This window comes from Heloderma suspectum, chromosome 10, assembly GCF_057233095.1.
Source record: "Heloderma suspectum isolate Gila_16-S chromosome 10, 16-S_ref, whole genome shotgun sequence".
NCBI lineage: Eukaryota > Metazoa > Chordata > Lepidosauria > Squamata > Helodermatidae > Heloderma > Heloderma suspectum.
Window position 1 is genome coordinate 4,433,944 of NC_139467.1, and position 22,295 is coordinate 4,456,238.

The 22,295-nt window shown below is 46.4% G+C and overlaps 1 protein-coding gene across 2 annotated transcripts in view; it reads left to right on the forward strand.

Moving 5' to 3' along the window:
* The window catches only part of DLL3 (delta like canonical Notch ligand 3), a 160,653-nt gene that overhangs the window by 135,110 nt on the left and 3,248 nt on the right, over positions 1-22,295 (forward strand). For both annotated transcript variants that reach the window (XM_084814690.1, XM_084814691.1), the window contains exon 8: positions 8,080-8,194. In XM_084814690.1, the coding sequence (XP_084670816.1) occupies positions 8,080-8,194 (115 nt within the window). The remainder of the gene's footprint in view (positions 1-8,079; positions 8,195-22,295) is intronic.

Below are 22,295 nucleotides of genomic sequence, written 5' to 3' on the forward strand. Positions count from 1 at the left end.
AGGCCTGAGTAAAGGTGGAAGAACCACAGGGAAAACTCAGGAGGACAAAGGGTCCATGATGATATTGTGGGTGCTTCCAGATAAGGCTTTTATTGTGTGATTGCCCTGCCTCATCCATGGAATAATATGGGGGATCCAGACAATGTAATTGCACTGTGTATTCTCACCACATCATCTAATTTTTTTCTTACTGAAGATGGAATAGCTGCACAATATCTTTTGATTATTTATTTATTTATTTATTAAATTTATTAATCGCCCATCTGACTGGTCACCCAGCCACTCTGGGCGATGTACAACCCACCATAAAACAATTTAAAACAATAAAATTTTACCATAATTTTTTTTTAAAAAAATACCCTAACCCACCCCAAATGCCTGCCTGAACAACAACGTTTTTAATGCACGACGGAAGCTCATTAAAGAGGGGGCATGGCGGAGTTCCCTAGGGAGGGCGTACCACAGAGTGGGGGCCACCACAGAGAAGGCCCTCTCCCTCGTCCCCACCAGTCTAGCTGTCCTGGCTGATGGGACAGAGAGAAGGCCATCTGAGGCTGATCTTGTGAAGCGGCCTGTCTGGTGTTGCTGGAGGCGCTCCTTAAGATAGGCTGGGCCGGAACCATATAGGGTTTTAAAGGTCAAAACCAACACCTTGAATTTGGCCCGGAAAACAACTGGTAACCAGTGCAACTCCTTCAGCACTGGAGTGATGTGATCTCGCTGGCGGCTGCCTTTAATCAGGCGAGCCGCCGCGTTCTGTACCAGCTGCAGCTTCCGAACCGTCTTCAAGGGTAACCCCACATAGAGCGCATTACGGTAGTCTAAACGAGAGGAGACCAGGGCATGTACTACCGATGGGAGCAGATGGTGGGAAGGAAGGGGCGCAGCTGCCGTATCAGATGGAGTTGATACAGCGCTGTCCGGCTCACAGCTGACCCCTGAGCCTCCATGGACAGCTGGGAGTCCAAAATGACCCCCAGGCTGCGGACCTGGTCTTTCAAGGGTAGCCGTACCCCATTCAACACCAGGTCAACATCCCCCAGCCTCCTCTTGTCTCCCACCAAAAGTACCTCGGTCTTGTCAGGGTTCAGCTTCAGCTTATTCCTCCCCATCCAGCCACTCACCGTCTCCAGACATTTGGACAGGGATTCTACGGCCAACCTTGGTGAAGATTTGAATGAGAGGTAGAGCTGCGTGTCATCCGCATATTGATGACACTGCACCCCAGACCTCCTGATGATAGCCCCCAGTGGCTTCACATAGATGTTAAATAGCATCGGGGAGAGGATGGAACCCTGTGGCACCCCACAAGTCAGTGGCCACGGGTCCGAAACCTCCTCTCCCAGTGCTACCTTCTGGTACCTGCTGGAGAGGAAGGACCGGAACCACCGCAATACGGTGTCTCCAATGCCCAACCCCTCCAGGCGGTCCAGGAGGATACCATGGTCAACGGTATCAAAAGCCGCTGAGAGGTCGAGGAGAACAAGGAAGGAGCATTCGCCCCTATCCAGAGCCCTCCTCATATCATCCACCAAGGCGACCAAGGCCATTTCTGTCCCATGCCCAGGCCTGAAGCCCGACTGAAATGGGTCTAGATAATCAGTTTCTTCCAAGCATGCCTTCAACTGCACCGCCACCACCCGCTCAATCACCTTGCCCCAAAATGGCAGATTTGAGACTGGGCGAAAGTTGTTCAGAACTTGAGGATCCAAGGAGGGCTTCTTTAAGAGCGGTCTTATCACTGCCTCTTTGAGGGCTGATGGCATCACTCCCTCCTCAAGGGAGGCGTTCACCACCGCCTTGATCCCCTCACCCAGTCTCTCTCTGCAGCTCATAATGAGCCAAGATGGGCAAGGATCAAGTAAGCAGGTGATTAGCAGTGCTAGGAGCTGTGAGTGAATGAAGTGTGGTGATCCCATAGTAAAAGTCTAGCGTGGAAACATTCCTGGCTGAGAGGAGGCAAAACCTGACTCTTATCCAAGAGACAGGACTGAGGCCTCTGCAATGCTGTCTCCCAAGTTTTATTATTAACATGTTTTAGTACACTGCGTTACTTTCTTCCACTCTTATATGTGGAAGAATACCATTTAAGTGGGGGGGGGGATACTGCATTCAGGATGCTACATGGGGCACAGCCTCCATTGATTTGCACAGGATCACTCTTTGCATCCAGAGATGCATGCATGCATGCATGCATGCTAAATAAATAAATAAATCTTAGCAGCAGCAGCTGGAATCAAAGCAAAGTGAGCACCTCCAGCCACTGCCATCTTCACTTCCACATGGGGCTCAGAGCCATTCTTAGGAAATTAGGGTGGTGGGTGGTTTCAGGCCAATGGTTTCCTCTGCAACATGCCCAGCCACCAAGGAAAAGAAGGAGGAAAGGAAAGGGGAAAGGAAAGGAAAGGTTCCTCCTGTGCAAGCACCGAGTCATTACTGACCCCTAGAGGGACGCCGCTTTCGCTGGCGTTTTCATGGCAGACTGTAGCAGGGTGGTTTGGGACTCTTCTCATTTGTGTCTGGTAAGCTGGAAGGGCTAAAGAGAGGAGCAGGGAGTAGGGGGACTAGGGAGGGCTGATGGGAGTTGAAATTCGAAACATCTTGGGTTGGATCCAGACATAGTCATAATTTCCAGAGGATAGTCATGTTAGTCTATTGCAAGAATCAATGGGACTTAAGTTAGTCATGACTAACATAAGCCCCATTGATTTCAGTAGGGCTATTCTAAGTATGACTAAGTCTGGGTTCAACTCTTGGAGGGTACCAGGGCAGGTAAGGCTGCCCTAGTGAGTGAGTCTAGGATTGCAGCCACAGTAACTGATATCCCCCAGAGCATATTAATAATAACAGTAAATCCTAAAAAACTACATCTTAAGACTATAAACACCTCTCTCTATATATTCTCCCTGCTCTGACTAACCATTCTTCTCTCTCTGCCTTTCCTTGCTCTAATTGATCTCTGCTTTCTCCCCACCCTCCACCCCCACTTCTAACTTACTGTTCTAAAGAAGAGGTCTCCAAAGTGGGGTGCGCAAGACGATCCACTGTGATGCGCAAGCTGCCTGATAATTGAGCAACCTCCTGCTGTTCCTGCGAGCTGCCATTGTATGCAGTGAGGGCGGAGGCAGCAAGGTGGAATGGGAGCAGAGAGGGAAGCTCCATGGTATTTCTGTCTTGGCTCCAGTCCTATCCTGCCTCTGCTGCTGCCACCAAGAGCAACTGCGCCAGTCTCTGCCAGGCACAGCAAAGGAAGGCACAGTTGCTCTGGCCGTGGCACCAGGGCAGCTGCCTTCCTTTCACAGAAGGAAGCCGCGAAGGAAACAGGCACCGGAGGAAAGCCCAGGAGGAGGCTGACCCTTTCCGCTGTCCTTTGAAGCCAAAGAAAGCAGGCACTTTCCTCTCAGCTGCCATCCTGCCGAAGGAGATTAACTTTCTGCTTCCATCCTGCTAAAGGAGAGCAGGAAGGGTTAACAGTCGGCCCAGGAGCAGGGACTCTGTGCAGGGTGCAGTGCTGGCGACCCCGACTCCAGGACTCCTGGCTCTTGCGCTGGCAGGAGCCTGGCCAAGCACGCCTTTCCCCTCCTTGCAAGTTGACAGTGGTGCCCTCGCTCGATCTTCAGCGTATCACAACGACATGTGCCCAGTTAAGTGGACGTACAGATTATATTATCTAGTTTTAACTAAACTGACCCTCACAAAAGGGACAAGTGGCTTAAAAAGATTTCTGTCAAGAAACCTTGGATTGAATATAATACAAATAATGCGAGCACAAGTGAGCAACAAGAAAATGGCAGAGCTGACACTTCTTTTACTCCTAGTATGAGCTCGTCAGCCACATTTTTGTTGTTGTTCAGTCGTTCAGTCGTGTCCGACTCTTCGTGACCCCATGGACCATAGCACGCCAGGCCTTCCTGTCCTGTGCTCTCCCGGAGTGTGCTCAAGTCCATATTAATTGCATCGGTGATGCTATCTAGCCACCTCATCCTCTGCCGTCCCCTTCTCCTTTTGCCTTCAATCTTTCCCAGCATCAGGGTCTTTTCCAGGGAGTTTTCTCTTCGCATTAGGTGGCCAAAATATTTGAGCTTCAGCTTCAGTATCTGTCCTTCCAATGAGCAGTCCGGGTTGATTTCCTTTAGGATTGACTGATTTGACCTCCTTGCAGTCCAGGGGACTCGTAAGAGTCTTCTCCAGCACCACAGTTCGAAAGCATCGATTCTTCGGCACTCAGCCTATCTTATAGTCCAGCTCTCACAGCCATACGTTGCTACTGGGAAAACCATAGCTTTGATTATACGAAACTTTGGACGGAGGTCCGTAACATTGTTCAGGAGGCAGCAACTAAATCCATCCCAAAGAAAAAGAAATGCAAGAAAGCAAAGTCGCTGTCTGATGAGGTTTTACAAGTAGCTGAGGAAAGAAGGCAAGTGAAAAGCAAGGGAGAAAGGGGAAGATATACCCAAATGAATGCAGAGTTCCAGAGAATAGCAAGGAGAGACAAGAAGGCCTTCTTAAATGAACAATGCAAAGAAATCGAAGAAAACAATAGAATAGGAAAGACTAGAGATCTCTTCTAGTAAATCGGAGATCTCAAGGGAACATTTTGTGCAAAGACGGGCATGATAAAGGACAAAGAAGGCAGGGACCTAACAGAAGCAGATGAGATTAAGAAGAGATGGAAAGAATACACAGAAGAACTATACAGGAAAGAGCTGAATGTCCCTGATAGCCATGATAGTGCGGTCACTGAACTTGAGCCAGACATCCTAATGAGTGAAGTCAAGTGGGCCTTAGGAAGAATTACTAACAACAAAGCTAGCGGAGATGACAGTATTCCAGCTGAGCTATTTAAGATCCTAAAAGATGATGCTGTTAAAGTGCTGCACTTAATATGCCAACAAATTTGGAACACTCAACAATGGCCACAAGACTGGAAAAGGTCAGTTTACATTCCAATCCCAAAGAAGGGCAATGCCAAAGAGTGTTCAAACTACCATACAGTTGCGCTCATATCACATGCCAGCAAGGTGATGCTCAAAATCCTACAAGCTAGGCTTCAGCAGTATGTGAAGCGAGAACTACTGGAAGTACAAGCTGGGTTTCAAAGAGGCAGAGGAACTAGAGATCAAATCGCCAACATTCGCTGGATCGTGGAGAAAGCAAGAGAATTCCAGAAAAACATCTATTTCTGCTTCATTGACTACGCTAAAGCCTTTGATTGTGTGGATCACAACAAACTCTGTCAAATTCTGAAAGAGATGGGAGCACCAGACCACCTTACCTGTCTCCTGAGAAACCTGTACGAGGGTCAAGAAGCAACAGTAAGAACCGGACATGGAACAACCGATTAGTTCAAAATTGGGAAAGGAGTATGACAAGGCTGTATATTGTTGCCCTGCTTATTTAATTTATATGCAGAGTACATCATGGGAAATGCTGGGTTGGAGGAATCACAGGTCGGAATTAAGATTGCCGGGAGAATTATCAACAACTCAGATACGCAGACGATACCACCCTAATGGCAGAAAGTGAAGAGGATCTAAAGAGCCTCTTGTTGAGGGTGAAAGTGGAGAGTGCAAAAGCTGGTTTGAAACTCAGCATTAAAAAAACCGAAGATCGTGGCATCTGGCCCCATCACTTCCTGGCATATAGAAGGGGAAGAAATGGAAGCAGTGAGAGATTTTATTTTCTTGGGCTCCAAGATCACTGCAGATGGTGACTGTAGCCATGAAATTAAAAGACGGTTGCTCCTTGGGAGGAAAGCTATGGCAAACCTAGACAGCATAGTAAGAAGCACATTACGAGGTAAAAAATGTGGAAACTGAATTTTCTAACCTGTTTAAAAGTCTTCCATATGAAGAGTTTCACTGGGTTTTGAACCCATTTGTTAAAGATATAAAATGCAATACCTTCCAATTTAGCTTGCAAGAACAACTGATTGACATCAGGGAAGATGGAAATTTACTAGCTGAATTTCAACAAAAAACCTTTACATAACTGAGATTGAAAAATGAGTATCATGATTTAGTAAGCACAGCCAACGATGCATTTCTTCCATTTGGATCTACATATCTCTGGGAGGTGTCTTTTTCAGCTATGACAGCCATTAAAACCAAGTATCAAATAAATTCAACTTGGAACCAAACCTTCAGATCGCTGTATCACAAAGTGTTAAACCAAGATTTTCAAAAATAATGAAGCATATTCAGTCACATTGCTCTCACTAAAAATATTGTTGTTAATAATAATTCTTTTAAGTGAGAGCAAAAAGGGTTTTTGTATCGTTAATAAATGAAGTAAAAAATTATTTAAAAATATTTTTATTTCATCTTTATCTCATCCTTTTTAATTTTTATTTTTTGTATGTTTTATGAGGTACATAATATATTAGTACAGTAATACATGTATATAATTTGTAAATAAATATACATATGTTGGGGGTGCATGCTCAAAATCTTTTCACTGATAGGAGTGCATGATCAAAAACATTTAGAGACCACTGTTCTAAAGGATTCCAGCTGCCTTTGAGTGCTCCTGTTGATCACAGACAGCTCCTCACAGACACTTCCAAAGGGCAAACATGCGATGGACAGACCTTGGGCACGAGTGCCCCCAAGCACTCTCTCCAGCACTGTTGAGCCCAGGGTTGGATGGGATGTTGCCCAGCTTAGGCCAGTGTGCCAGCGATGCCCAGTTCTACAGGCAGCAGATCTGGCCATGGTTATACATGCCTTTGTTAAATCACATCTGGACTACTGTAATGCACTCTACCTAGGGCTGTCTATGACAAGTGTCTGGAAACTACATTTGGTCCAGAATGTAGTGGCCTGGATTTCAACCAGGGCTTCATATAGAGAGCATGTGACTTCCTCAGTGTTTTTAAGATGCTGTTGTTCTGGACCATTTGATTCGCTGGAGGATGTCTACTTGCTTTAATGCCTGACTTTTATCTATTTTGTATTCTGCTTTAGTAATTTGTTTTTATCATTTTAACTTGCTAGCTACCTTGAGCTTCTTAAAGGAAAGGTGTGATATAAATGTTTTAAATAAATAATGTAAAACTTGAGGGTCATCTAATAAAATCCACTGCCAGTAAGTTCAGAACAAACAAAATGAACATGTGGAATTCATTATCAGGAGCTGGAAAACGCAAAAGAACACTAGCTTAGATTGGAAAAAATAATTTGGTAGCACAAGAGAGGATGGGTCTATCAACAATTAGTCACAACTGCTAAACACAATCTCCGTATACTGAGGGAGTATATTTCTCAGAAAGCAGGTTGGGATCTACCTGTAAATCTCAGGGCAATTTGCAGTAGATCAGCAAGAATATCTGACTCTCAGTGTTTCAACAACAGCAGCAACAAAAAAGATGTTTTTTTCTGAATTAGGTGACTAGATTGAAGAAAGCATGGGGGAAAACTAGATGTTAATCTTTGTGTGGGCTGTGAGCTCAGTTCAGGTAATGAACCAAGTTACTGGACTAAGCACTTGCTCAGGGACACCCTGATCCTTAATTCTAAGCATACAGAACCCCCAACCCCACCCCGGGCCTCCATTTTGCATCTGCCTCTCATTGGTGGATCTTGATGTTCTAGTAAAAAACAAAACAAATTAGAAGCCTGAAGTCTACACAGGTGTGTCCTAGAGGCATCTTGGTCTGATTTAAGTAAGGCAGTTTCCTAGTTCTGATGTTCTAGATTGAAAATCATAGAATCATATAATAGCAGGCTTGGAAGGGGCCTCTAAGACCATCGAGTCCAACCCCCTGCTCAGTGCAGGAATCCAAGTCAGAGCTTCCCTGACAGATGGCTGTCCAGCCTCGTCATGAATGCCTCCAGTGTGGGAGAGCCCACCGCCTCCCTAGGTAACTGGTTCCGTTGTCGTATTGCTCTATCTGCCATAATCAAGCCAGGGCCCACTGCTGCTTAGTGCTGGAACTTATTTACAGTGACAGTTGTGCAGATGGTGTTCCCCTTCCTGACGAGTAGCCACTGCCAGCTCTCTCTTGCACATATTTGGATGATGAGCATTACTCCCCCACGAATATTAACACTTTCCTTGCTTCTTCCTCCTCTGTAGTAAAAGATCCGAGCCCCTCCGGTCTGCTGCTCTTGCTGGATATCCCAGAGAAGGAACCTACCATCCCATCTACATCATCCCAGACCAGATGGAGCAGTGCATTTACGCAACCGAGGTAATGAAAATAAGCTCACACTGTCACCCCCTAACTAGCTTGGGGAACGGGGGGCAGAGATGAAAGTAAGTACCATGTAGCTCAAAAGTAGACCGATGTCATGATTTTTGCAAGGTCACAGCAGCCTCTTCGCCCACATGGGCACCCAATGTAGCAGCTGATGGGACAAACGTACACTCCAGCAAGCAGAATGCTCGATTGGAGAGTGAGTTAGCTCTATCTTGCCCCATTGCTCAAATATCCAATAGGCTGCCCAACTTCGTAAACATATATGTGTCTCTTTCAAAAAACAATTTTACGTATTTATGCATTCAACCTTTGCATTACAATTTTTTAAAAAGAAATCTCACACGGGAAATGGGGTGAGGTTGGTGGGGGTGTTGGTGATAAGTACTAGGCAACAGATGCCCATCCCAGCTGTAACAAATAGCATATGAGGAATCTGCTTTTTCTCAGTTCAGTGTGCCCAAACTCTCAGAACAATTTCCTCAAAGACTGCTTCAGTCCTGGGGGTAACTACCTTTGCTGAAACCATTGTTTTATATTGGATAGGAGCTATCCATCCAACTTGCCATGTATGGAACGTGGTTCATGTGCCTATTCAGGTTCAGCATACTTAAGGACAAGTGGATCCAGTGACAAAATGTTGCAATTCAGAGTGCTCCTGTGGTGACTAGCCCTTTTCCAGGATGCTCCATTCCATTCTACCTCTCTGCCGGTTTTCCATTCCCCTCACCCTCCAACAGTCAGCTAGCATTCTGTGGCTCCTGGGCGTGCTCATTCTTCATTGTGCTGTTTTTAGGGTTCCCCCCACTAAAATTTGTGGTACTTCTACAAACCTTGGGTTTCCCCCAAGCCTACTGATACCTCCCTCTTGTGTGTGGATGGTGCTGTTTTGGCTTCAGAAGGACCCACACTAGTAGTTTGCGATTAGTATATATGATGATGTTCCCAGACCCCCATTTCAGATATGGAGGATGCTAATGGAAGTGAATGGCGAAGTAATGTTTCCCCAAACTCTAGGGCACGGGGAGGGTCAGGCGAGCAGGTCTTTCCTTAGCAGTTCTGTTGAGCTGTGCTATGGGGTTCTGGGACTGCCTGTTCATCACAGTGGGTGCTTATTTGTGAACTTTTACAAAGAGTGACAGTTCTAGAAATGCAAATGTTATGTGAGGTGTTTCTAAACATGCTAAACCTTTTAGGATACCATTTCCTACTGTGCAACTTATCATAAGGTTTTGTGCCCACTGTTGTAGCTTTCAGGAGGACTTGGTCATTGAGTCCAAGGGTCAAGGAAAGAGATTTGTTTGCACACAGCCGCAAAACTCCCAAAGCACCTTGTATGGAGGAACCAGTTCTTGTCTCTTAATGCTACACATCATCTTGGGCTAGGGTCTCCTGAAGCTTTATACATTCCAGAGTCCTGGGAGACCTTTCAAAATGGTGCAGCTAGGCAGGCAAGGGTCCTTCAAACTGTCCAATGGGCAGGGCAGGGATTTGTAAGGCACCAAGCACCATTCAGCTAGTGCCCGTGCCACTAGCGCTGCAACATCTCCAACTCAGGGACACGCAGATGCAATTGCTGCTTAACAGCACTCACAGCTCTAAGCCAGAGTTGCTAGTAAGAAAGGAAGATGGGATGAAGCAATGCAGTTTGGCCACATAAAATTGCTGCTGTGCAGCCTTTCCAGAGACACAACAATAGTCTTGCAAGCCCTTTAAGTCTGCTTGGGTTAGTTGCAGCTATTGAATTATTTTTGAGCAGTTCCTTACCATTAGGAATAAATTATAAATACCTGGAGAAGAGAAGAATGTTTTCCCTTGAAAAACAATACACATTGAAACTCGTTGGGATAAAGAACAATCTATACATTTTTTTCTTCCTGTCCTGAAAGCCCCCAAGTGGCCTTGCAGCTGCCCCTTCACCATCAGTCTGTACTTAAGGGGCCAAGTGCCATGGCAAGTCAACCATTGTCTAAGCCCCATTAGTAGATCCACTCGCAGTTAAAGTGAGCGGGGCGCAATCCTATAGCCGCTAGACAGCATCTAGATGGCCACAGGATGTTTTGGTTTCTTGAAATTCGATTCCCTGCCCCCTCCCTGCCACCTTGTAGGAGGCGCAGTTTGTCCCTGGCTCCACGCTCATAAGAGCAGTGCGGAGCGGCCGAAAAGGGGGTGTTCCTGGCGGTGGGGAGGGGACCATGGAAGCGTCGTAACAGCGCCATCCGCCCCCCCACTCTGAAGCGTCCTGGTTAGGCAGCTGAAATCAGCCATCTAGCTGCAAATGCAGGCAGCTGGAGCACAGAGGAGAAGATCCCCTCCATGCTCTGCCCACCCTAGATTGGATAGTCAGCCACCTCTGAGTTTGGAGGCAGTTGACATATCCCCATAGGATTGTGCCCCAAGTCTCTGAGCCTGAGTGTATTACTCAGGTTCAGACTCACTCACTTTATCTGTGTGTGTATCTTTCCCCAGACTGCCACATACTGCCCTGCAACACTGTTTCACTGCTCTGTAGGCTCTGTAGTGCCAGAGCATCCCTCTGGACTACTTGCGTGCTGGCCTTTGTCCTGCATCCAGCCTCTGTGCTCTGTCCATGGTCTTGGCACCTTGCTTGCCATCCTGACTCTTGCCTTCAAGTGTTTGCTCACTTCCGTTTGTTACTTGATTCATATAATGGTCATAGAAGATGGTAGGTGTCTATACCTAATGCTTGAGGAATAGCGTGGAATTAAACTAAGTTAATAATATGAAAATTAAGGATAATGGGTACAAACCACATACACAGAGTCACACTTGATGTTGCTGGAGCACTAAATGTTTTGCACACACAATCCATGTGAAATACAACTGTGTCATTGATATAGAAATCTGTGTCATTGATACTAAAAAAAACCCTGTGGCATTGGTATAAAAAATGTAAAAATATACAACCTGGCATATTCCAGTTTGTACCTACTCCTGTTTGTACCTTCAAAGAAGTCTCAGTATGGGGTCCTGGCTAGGAGTTTAATCTACATACAGCTAGCAGAGGTTTTCTTTTTCACAGCTACAGTACCATATGTAATCCTTCAAGCCCTGTAGAAAACAGTCAGATTTAAGGCATTCTGTCCTTATGCTGAAAAATGTTTTAAGATCAGGGAAGAAGTGTCTGTGGAGACTGAAATGTTTAGGCACTAGGTTCCACGTTTCCAATTTTAATGTTTGATGCGTTATCATTCATATGCGGGGCCTGTCTTGTTTGTTCACTGTAAAATTCTAAAGGGCATTTTGAGAGCCGACAGCATAAATAATATTGGGGATGTGAATCTGACTAACAGCGCATAAGATTGCGATCCTATGCATGTCTAATCAGAAGTAAATCCAACTGAGTTCAATAAGACTTAATCCCAGGTCAGTGTGTATAGGATTGCAGCCTAAATAACATTAAGGAGGTGTAATAGGAATGTGCATCTGACTGAGCCGCGTGTGCCGATGTGATGTCCAGCTTGTTGTTCTCCAAGCAATGGTACACTGAGCAATTCCCTTTTCCCAAACTTTTTCCATTCTTCCCCAAAATAGCCCCAAACCTCAGCCTACCGGAAGGCACAGATTGCAGTTATGACTTTCATCTTTTCTCCAAGGAACTCAGAGAGGCAGTTTAGCCTCACAAGAATCTTGTGAATTGGAGAGTAGGTTAGGAAGAGCAGGAAAGGGTGTGACTAGGCCAAAATTACTCATTGAGATATATACTTGAATGGGGATTTTCTTGCACCCAAACCCATTTGGTCCCAGTCACCCCATACTCTAACTAGTAAGTATGATTGGCAACTTGACTAGCAAAAATCTTACTGTATGGCTAACAAGAATAATGCATTGCATTATTTTCAGAGATTATTCTCAAATACAGAAAAGCTAAAAGACTGACCACCAGTGTCATTTGCAAATTTGAGGGGCCCCCCTCCAATTTTAATTCTAATGTGGGCACCAATATTTGAAATATTATGAATAGGCCTAGATCTGGCGCCCTACATATGTTTTGGATGACACTTTCTATAAGCCCCAGCCAGCACAGACAATGGTCAGGGATTCTGGGAGGCATAGTCAAAACATCTAGGGAGCACCAGGTTGCCTACCCCTTGCCTAGACCTAGAGCAGGCTGCCGGCTGCATGGCTGAGATCAAGCCCTCCCTACCCACTCAGATGAGACTGTGGGGCAGTGGGGTGTGAGGGAGGAGCTGGTCACCACTATGCAGACCACAGTCTGCAGCCATGTGGGACCCCTTAGCAGCATGGGGAATAGTCGCGCCTGTCATTTAATCAATCTGCATGATGGAGCCTGTTCCCAGGTACGTCTGTAGCTTTCTGCTGGTGAATTCCACAAACGGGAGACAATGTGTTATGGGGCAGGGAACACACAAAGCCATGAGTGGGTATCTGGGTTTCCATTATAGCAGGAGAGATTTAATATGTGAGATAAATGTGCATGCATGGCTCCTTTTACACTGATGTGATAGATGAGTTCTACAGGAAGTCTCGACGGGTCGAGCTCTTGTTTGTACAAATAATATGGGTAAGCCAAACATTTTACTTCTTTTCCTTGATGCATGCCTTGAATATTTAGGGCAATTAACTCATGCATTATTCATTAATAGATAGTGATCCGGCCTCACTTTTACTGAGAGTAGCTCATAAACCACATCATAGCAATTTCAAAGTGATGTAATTCCCTCATACATGGAAATGGATATAAGCAGCAGAATAATACAGATGAGTCTAATTGTCACAGTCAGGACTAGCACAAAAGCTGTAATGAGAAGTTTGGATTCGAATGCAGAAATTTGCTTTTAAAAATACAAGTGCTAAATGTTTCAGGATCAAGTACGAGAGATAAGTAAAGACACCTCAACGTGAAACTGAAGTTCTCCAACAGTGGATGGAGGGTATTTTGGAGCAGATGACTCCTCCCGCCTGCTTCAGCAAGGAGAGCCATGTGAATTAGCAAACCTTGTCCCTTCTGGTGGGAGGAGAACGCCTGCTCTGCAGGGACAGGGCTGGCAAGGGTCTCGCATTTCCCTGCCACCATCCATTCATTTCCAAGGGGCATGCCTTGGGAGTTTTCTTCTCAGGCAACCCATATTCACTAGCCAGATTGAGACAGGAGTCAGTGGCAGAGAACGTTTTCTCCTGCTTTGGTGGGGGAACATCCTCAGGCCTTGGCTGGGCTGGGAGGATAATCAGCCAAGCAGTGCACACAGCAAGCCAAGCAGGAGAGTATAATGGAAAGCTCGGATGACCAGAAGGGGGCCTCAGCCCTTGCCCAGCATGGGGGGTGCCGCATCTGGGCCAAGATGGTCAGACCTCTGACCAGAGGACAACAGCTCTGATGGCGCAGTGCCCAGTAGCACCAAATCCGCCTGGAGCAGGGCAGCCACATCTATGAGCTCTGGGAGCAACAGTGAATCACTTAAATCACTGTACCTCTCCCCCACACCGATCACTAAAGGGGCTTCATTAGACCCTGGCTTTGCCCACTGGATCAAGAGGAACCTACGCAGGACATGAGAGCAGATGTTGGGCTCTCCAGGACTGTTGTGACATGAAGAAACATCTTCCTTTGCTCACAGGTAGCATTGCCATCCACGTCTCAACTGCTAAGGCCCTGCACATGATGAATCCCACACATGGGGATGATCCAGGGCTTCTCCCCCATTGGGCAGGGAAGGAGATTGTGTGACTTGAGACAACATCATCCCATCTTCTTCAGGCAGAGGGCTTTTTTTGCCTCTCCTGACCAAGGTGTTGTTGAAGTCCTTGCCTCAGGAGGTTTCCCCTAAATTTCAATGGCCCAGCCATGAGATTCCCTTTCATAAGGCCTTCAGTTAAGCCCTCAAACTGGGACTCCCCTCACAGGTAAAGGATTGTCAACATATGCAAAAAACAACAACACCCCACACCAAACACCCTCTTTCTCAGTGATGGGCGATATGCCAGTTGCTGCCTTACTCTCTCAGGCACCGTGGCTCCCCAGAATGGCGACAGTCCTCTGAGGCTTGGTGCTCTCTGGATGTATTGGATTGCAACTCCCATCATCCCCAGATAGAGGATGGGAAAGCTGTGCTGTGTGAGGGTCATAAGCTATTTGGGGGAGCAAGCTCAGGAGTTCTTCAAATGATCAGGGAAGGCTCTTTTAGGAATTGACATGTTCCCCAAGGGACAGTGTTGTTCTGTCCCTTCACTCCAGGTACCTTGAAAAGTACAAGAGCATTCCTCAGTAGATTCAGTATCTAGGGATAGGGCACGTACCTCTGGGCAGAGAGGATCTCAGGTATTTTACTCCATTTTTAAAAAAGTTTCCAAAAAATAGTGGCAATTGAAGGACAACACCAGACCGCAAGAGCCTGGACAATTTTGTGCAGGAGTGCAATTCTGCATGGGGAGACTTTGAGGACTACCCTAGAAGCTTTCAAAGAAGGGGACTTCCTATCCTTGACAGATTGAATGGAGGTTTACCTTCTATTGATTGATTGATTGATTGTATTTTTATCCTGCTCCTCAGCCAAAAAAGGCTCCCAGAGCAGCTTACAATCAATGAACAAAGAAGACAGCCCCTGCCCGCAGGCTTACAATCTAAAAAAGACACAACACACAAGGAAAAGGCAATGGGGAGGGGAGAAGACAATGTCTCACTCCAGGTGCAGGAGGTTTCTCAGGTACAGTTATGGATCGAACTGCTCTGTCATTTAGCCTCTCGGCGGACCCAAGGTGGGTTCCAGTGTTTTTACCAAACTCACAGTGTCCCTCAGCTTATCATCGCCTTGAGAACGTTCATGTTTATCCGGATTTAGAGAACCTGCTCATTCATTCATTTATCCTTTCAGTTGGGTCTTATAGATGTAGAAAGGACCGTGGAGTGTCTGCAGAATATGGGTGTGTTGGCAACATCCAGAAGAGCTCTCTGGTGCCAGCCACAAGTAGAGAGGCACTTGTGGACATTCAGGTAGTTATAGTGAATCTTCCTCAAAGGATGAATAACAAGTTGTGTTGAGTGCAGTTTTCATCCGAGTTTTGCAAGTCTTCAGCAGTGCAAGCTGAGATGGCCCAACAGCATCATTTTTGAATCCGTATTCCTAAAGCAAATTGATCACATTTCCATGGGTGGCTGGATCCAGACAATCTGGCAAGAGGGACATTTTTTTCAAGACTTCACCCAGGATAATGGTGACATTACATGCCAGCCTCCTGGGAGGGATGCTCACTGTCTGGATCACCTAGCACAGGGCAGGTGGTTGCAAGAGGAACTATGCCACAGCATCAGTTGGCTGGAACTTCAGGTGATTTGGCTCACTCTGCAGGTATATCAGATCCACCTCCAGGCGTTGTGTATGATAATATGAACAGATATGACCACCAAGGCTCATGTCAACAGGCACAGGATCAAAGTCACTGTTCCAAGAGTCATCCCCTCTCATAACCTGAGTAGAGAAAGATCTCCTTTCTTCAGTGTCTCAGTACATGTAGGGAGCTCTTAACACCAAAGCAGACTGGCTGAGCCACCAGGATGTGGATCCAGGAGAATGGAGCCAAGGATATTGCAAGGATACCCAGGGCAAGGAGCCTGAGCAGCAGATGCTGGAGGCATTTGCATATTCCAGGGCAGTCACAGATATTTCTCCTGCTTCCAGATGTGAACCTACTCTCTCTACATTGATCTACAAGACTGCCTGGAAGGCCTTTCTCTGATAATGCAGATGAAAGGGTGTGACATTCCTCTGAGATAAGAAGGGTCCCACTAGCACCTGGTCTTTTCACCATCCCTGGGGGTAAGGTACACCAACCATTTTCTTCACATCCACATATGACATTTCCACAAGGGTGCTTTGCTACTCATGCCACCTGTCATACACAAATTCCCATCCTGGGACCTTTACCCAGTACTGTTAGCATTAATAAGGGCCCTATTTGCACCTCTTAGGACGGCATAACTTAAATTGGTTTTCTCCAAGGTGTTGTCCTTGGTAGCCATGCCCTCTGCAAAAGAGATCTGGTTCAGTCAGAAAGGAGCTTTACATCGACTGTATAGTCCATACATCAGGCAGTTTGCCTTCTTTCAGCCAGCAACTGTGTGTAGAGGGGTCTCCAAGGCTAGCAGTGAAAGATGAATTAAGTCATTATTGACATGGAACAAGAAAGAGAAGACCTCAAAAGTGCTCTAAAAATGATTTATTTCGTCCAATGAGTTTCAAGTCTTGCAACTCTTCTTCAAGAGCAACTACAAAAATAAAACTGTATACAGTTGATTTAACATACCAATGATGAAAAACAACAACACACACACCCTCCTATCTTAAAAACGTTGATGTATCAAAAATAAATAGAAAAAGATATGACAGATAGTGGGCATACCAAACTTAAGAATCAAAACACAGTAGTACTGCCCTTTTGAGAGGAACACCCAAGTCCATCAGCCTTTTGATTTCCCACACAGATGCTCACGTTTCCTCTAGTCTCGGTATCAAGAGCTACTCTGGAGATACAACCTGACACCCTCCAAACGCTATGGACTACAACTCCCATAATTGCCATCCAGCATGGCTGACTGGAAATGATGGGCACTGTAGTCCAACAAATCTGGAGGAAGCCATGTCCAAGAAGGCTAGAAGACTGCTTACCTTGTCCATTGAATGGATCAAACCTGGTAAAGTTAGCCTAAATCCAACATAAGGAGGATATGAACTATGTTTAAGGGATGCAGGCAAGAGTTCTTAAAGAGACTTTAGCTGCTGTCAGTAATTTAATTTATTTTTTTAATTTAATTTAATTTAATTAATTTTATTTTTAAATTAATTTTTCATTTATTTTATTTAATTATTCAGTTATTTAACTATTTTATGTTGTATGAATAACATAAGCTGTTATATATGTTAAATCACATTTTGTGTTTGATGAGTGGTATCGTTTTGTTATAAATCTGATATTGTTGGAGAAATAGGATTATGTTTCAGTAGTGTTGTGTTTCCAGTGTACCTCCTCTCTCTCCATCTCTGTCCTGGTGTCTTCCTTACATTCCTTCCCTCCATGTAGCAGCATGACCTATGAGGTGTAGCAGTTTTCTGCTCTTTGTGGGATCACAGCTTGTTCTACAAGGCTGGATGGATGCTTCAGCGACACAGTGCCCTCAAACCTCATTGGTAGAAGTTTGTATGGCAGGCATCTGGCCTTCAGCTTCTTCATTCATTAGCCACTACAGAATGGTCACCTTTGGGAGACAGCTTCTTCAGTAACATCTACCTCCTTAAGTCTGGGAGGCAGCAAAGTTGCCCATCCACAGTGTAAGGTTAGCTTTGCTCCAGGATACCCTCCTCCACTGATGGAGAAAGGAACATTGGACATACTGTGAAGGTGGCTTCTCAGCAATGGAGGAGGGTATCCTAAGCTCACCTGTGTGGCAATCTTGCTGCTAGCAGGGAGGGGCTAGGGTGGTTGGCTTTGGCTCTCAGGTTTAGTGCAGTGTAGGATGACGCCTGGGGATGAACTTCTTTCCCACCCCCTTCCTCCTCTGCTTGGGTTTCTGTTGCATCTTCTTGTGAGTTTTAACTTTTTGGAAGATTTGTTCCAGTTATAGAGTGACAGTTATGCTGGCTTCACAATATCCCAAAATGGGAAGGGGGGTGTCCTCCTCCCACCAGGAGGAATAAAGTTTGCTGATTTACATGGCCCTGTCCGCTGGAGCAAGTGGCAAGAGCAACCTGCTTCAGGATACCCTCCATCCACGGTTGAGAAGAAACCTCCACGGTAGGTCCAATGTTAATTTCTCCAGCTGGGCTCAGGTGCCCCTCCATACGATGCATTAAGACCCCCTCTCAGGCCTATCGGAGGCAGGCTATACGTGAAAAATTGTTTGGAGGCTGCCTCTGGGAACACTGCTCATCCTCAGCCAAAGGGGGCAGGCTGTTCTTCTCAGCAGGCCTCAAACTGGCAGCAAGAGACCAAAGATCCATCCAGGTGCCCTCAGGAGCACTGTGGAAAAGTGAGCTCTCCTTCCTCCTGCACCAGTGTTTACCTGACCATACAACCAAGAGGCAACATGGCATGACCAACCCACAGTTGTCTTTTCTTCCTCACATCTTGCACATTACCAGCTGATCCCACCATGGTGCCTTGGTCCAGATCCCAGAGAAAACACAACATACTAAGACCTTGGCGACTCTCATGAGGAGCCCTGCAGAATCCCACAACGTCTTCTTTCCTTTCTTCCTTCCCCACGGTTAAAACTGTAGAGTGCAGACTTAGGGAGGGCAATGAGCAGAAGACAGGCCCTTATCAGATTAAAGTGTCTAGCAACTGGCAAAAAATGAAGTATGGCACTTATTGGACATTCTAAAGAACCTCAGTACCCAGGTTTGTGAGACACAGCCCCACCTTCAGTCACACACACACACACCCCTCTTATGCAGCCCTCCCATGGCAACTGTTGATGGAGCTGGAGTACACCAACACTCTTGGCAGTGAAGCAGATAATTGTCTTCTTGTCTGAAGACCTCCACCTCCCCTCAAGAAGGGCAGAGCCCCAGAGGACTGAATTTCCCCTCTTCTGAGTCTTTCCTCGTGGAGCACAATCTTGCCCTGTTGACAAGGAAACACAAGGAAACCCTGCACAGCATGCTAGATAGAAAGTTAAGACTCTGGGCCCGGCTGCTCCCCCCCGCCAACCTAGCATCTACCTCTCAAGCTGCTCCCCTGCCTAGTTATATAGATGTGGGGAGAGAGAGAGAGAGAGAGAGATGAGATGAGAAAACAAGCAGGAATTTATCCTACATCTGGATGCCACTACCTTTGAACAGTAATTACATCATGAATGGGATGGGTATGGGGGAGCTGACCCGGTCTGATAAGAATTAAGAAGACAACTCATAGACTCTACTCCTTCTCACAAGATAAGCAAGACATGTTGTCCAGATGCTGCAGATTTGTTCTGGGGCACAGCATTCAAAGAAAGGATCTCATTGTTCCATGTTAGAGCACATACAGAAGCTGGAGCCTCCATTTTGCTTCAAGCCTAAAGATGTCTGTAGCAAGCTTTTACTTTGCTCAAGCCTTATTACCCAGAATGTATGAAGTTAAGGATCAGACACAAAGACATAAGAAACCAGCATCTCCCTAACGTGCCATTAGCCACAATAAACCTTGCAGGTGCCAGTTTCCATTCCACCAAACTTTCTGCCCAAGGGTCAATTAAAACCCTACAGCACTGAACTCTCACCTGCTAGGTCTACCTGATGAAGGAGGGAGACACTTTGGTGAGCCAGTCAACAAGTTCCTCGCAAGAAAAAGAAAAGGCCTGTGATAGACTCGCTTTTTCATCCCTACCTGAAAATACCTGGAAAACAGAAGATTTCATAGGGCACGTTCAGAGCCAAATCAACATTTCGGCCTTCAGTCTTCGTGATACTAGCCTAAAAGGGGCAAGGGATCCAGAGGTGGTCCCAGCAAGATCAACATCCCCAGAAGAAGTACAACTGACTTGGGGCTCCGCACGGGATGCAGTGGGAGGGGGGTGGGTCTCTCTTTGCCCTGCACCCCAGCCACATTTCAGGGCCTCTACATTGTCTGACCATTCCAGTCAATAGTGACTCTGTGTCTCCATTGACCTGAAGAGGCAGAGCTCAAGATGCTAGAGCTCCAAAAACACCTGGGGTGAGGCAAAAATCAGCCCATTGCTGACTGCCCTTGGGTTAGGGCAACCTTAAGCAGTGGGTTGGTTCTGTTCTATTCCAGACATTTTTGGAGCTGCAAGCATGGGAGCCAGCAGTCACGGGCACTGGTGGCAGCCAAGATCCCAGGCTGCAAAAGGCGGCCAGCCTCACAACACAGCCTCATCTGGGGCCAATCTAAACAAACACTCTGTGAAGTGATTTGGGCAAAATCCGCACTTTCACAGAATCGAATTAGCTCTTTCCACAGTGACGCAGTGCTGTATTCCTCCGCTTTTGCAGTGTATACGGGAACTGAAGCTGCATTCGTTGGGGTGGAATTTCAAGCAGAAATGAACATCATCAATTGAGTAGGTGCGGGGCAGCCAATGAGCGCAGGTTTGCTCCCCCTCCCTTCCTCCCTCACATGTCCAGCAAAGTGCAGTGGAGGACTTGCTTATGAGTAGACGTTCATGACACCCCCACCCTCACCCCCACACACGTTTATGAGGTGGGCAGGCAAACAGGCAGCCGCCGCCGCTGCCCAGAGAAGAGGCGCTGAGAGCAGAGAGCTGGAGCCGGTGAGGAGGGAGAGCAACGAGCATGTTGTCTTTGATGTATATTAACTGCCCAATCAACAGGCTTCTCCCCCCCCCCCCGAAACAAACACGGGCTTAATGAAGTGCTTCTGAGCACATGTTCATGAAAATCATCTGCCTTTTCTTAGCTGTGCAGCTTCAAATCAACAGGCATCCACTGTTTCTCAGCTGTGCTCCTTCGTAGCTGCACAGTTTGAAAACAGCAGGGCTGCCCCCCGCCCCACCATCCCAAGCCCAATGACTATTTAAAGTGAGAGGCCACGACTGAGCCAGCGTTTCTCAGCTGTGCTCCTTCATCGCTGCACAGCTTCAAAACAGCAGGGCTGGGAAAGTGGAACTGAAGGCAATGAGTTACTTCCAAGTAGACATGTTTACCCCTCTGCTCTCCCCATGCCCCACGCTACTTTCCCTCCCACCAATCAGCTCCTCTTTCACCAGCCCACACCAAAGCCAGCTGAGGTCACACAGACTCCCAAACAACACTGAAGTCACTGTGACAGGAAAATCCGACACAAAATGAGTTTGAAAAAAACCAGATTTAGGGCAAGACATGCTGGGCTAGCTACGGAGAGCAGCATGCATCATCTGACATTATTGATTTGCGGGTGGAGTAAAAGCCCCGTATACATGGGGCTCTTGTTACCTCTGTCAACTAATGGGAGGAGAACACCAACTAACAGAATGATGCAGAAAGGCTCGAGGATGAACATCTATCTGAAGAGGTTGGATTCAGATGTCTGGTCACTCAACAGCAACAGCTTTATAAGACAGTACAAGGGCTCTGAGGTACATCCAACTGATTTGCCATGTCCTGGTATTTTTGCAAGATGTGCCTCTAAGGATATCTAAACAAAACCAACACTCCTTAGGAGATAAGGGACTGTACTGGCAAGTGTCAAACACAGGAAATTTCCATGCACCCTTATGTGCACTGATTCTCGGAGCCAAGTATTTTCTTTTCCTTCCTGTTGGCTGACAAGTCTCCTCCTGGAATCAAGAGTTTTTACAACCAAATTCAAGCAAACCATTGTTTGAGCCACTTTGCTAAGTAACACTCTTTTGACTGTATACTCAGGTGACCCTTTCTCATTGCCTTTACAATAGCTAGAAGGGTATCAGAGTTGGGGCTCTACCTGTCCAATCCAGTGTGCACATCATTCTTAAGGAGTAGAAGACCCTGGTGAATTTGCCATTTCACCGTTCTCAAGTTTTGGTCATTCTCTCCTACTTCTCTGCATGCATAGGAAAATGTGGCGCACGCTAGGTATCAGGAGAGCAATTAAGAATTGACAGAAAGGCTTCAACATCTGTATCAAGGCAGGTAAAAGCATGAGCCCCTAAGTCCCCCTGCATCCTAAGCACAGGAGGCAGCTTTCTGGGCCCCACAATCCAGGGCTTCCAGAGGATAGATGTGCATAGCAGCCAGTTGGGCATCACTTGTTTGTGAAGCATCACAGAATACTTCTGCTTCAGCTGAGGCTGCATTTGGGTGAATACTACTATCAACGGTTCTAAATTAAATTAGATAAGTTTTGTTTGGGAGGGTATCATAGCAAAACATAATTGATTCAGCTCTTTTCTAAATGTAGTTTGTCAGTCCTCTGCAAGTGTGACCTGCTTTGATGCTACCCATCTCTTGGAGTGGCAACTGGGACAGCCTGAAGAACGGCCAACTGTGCCCCAAATTCACCTGTGATTTGTCCTTCTGCAGTTCTCTCAGGCGCCTCCCTAGCCCACCCATCCAAAAAAAGGGGGGACAAAATAAAACAAAACTAAGGACAATAGTGTGAAGATTTTCGTCACGTCCTGACCTCGTGGGCCGCTACCTCA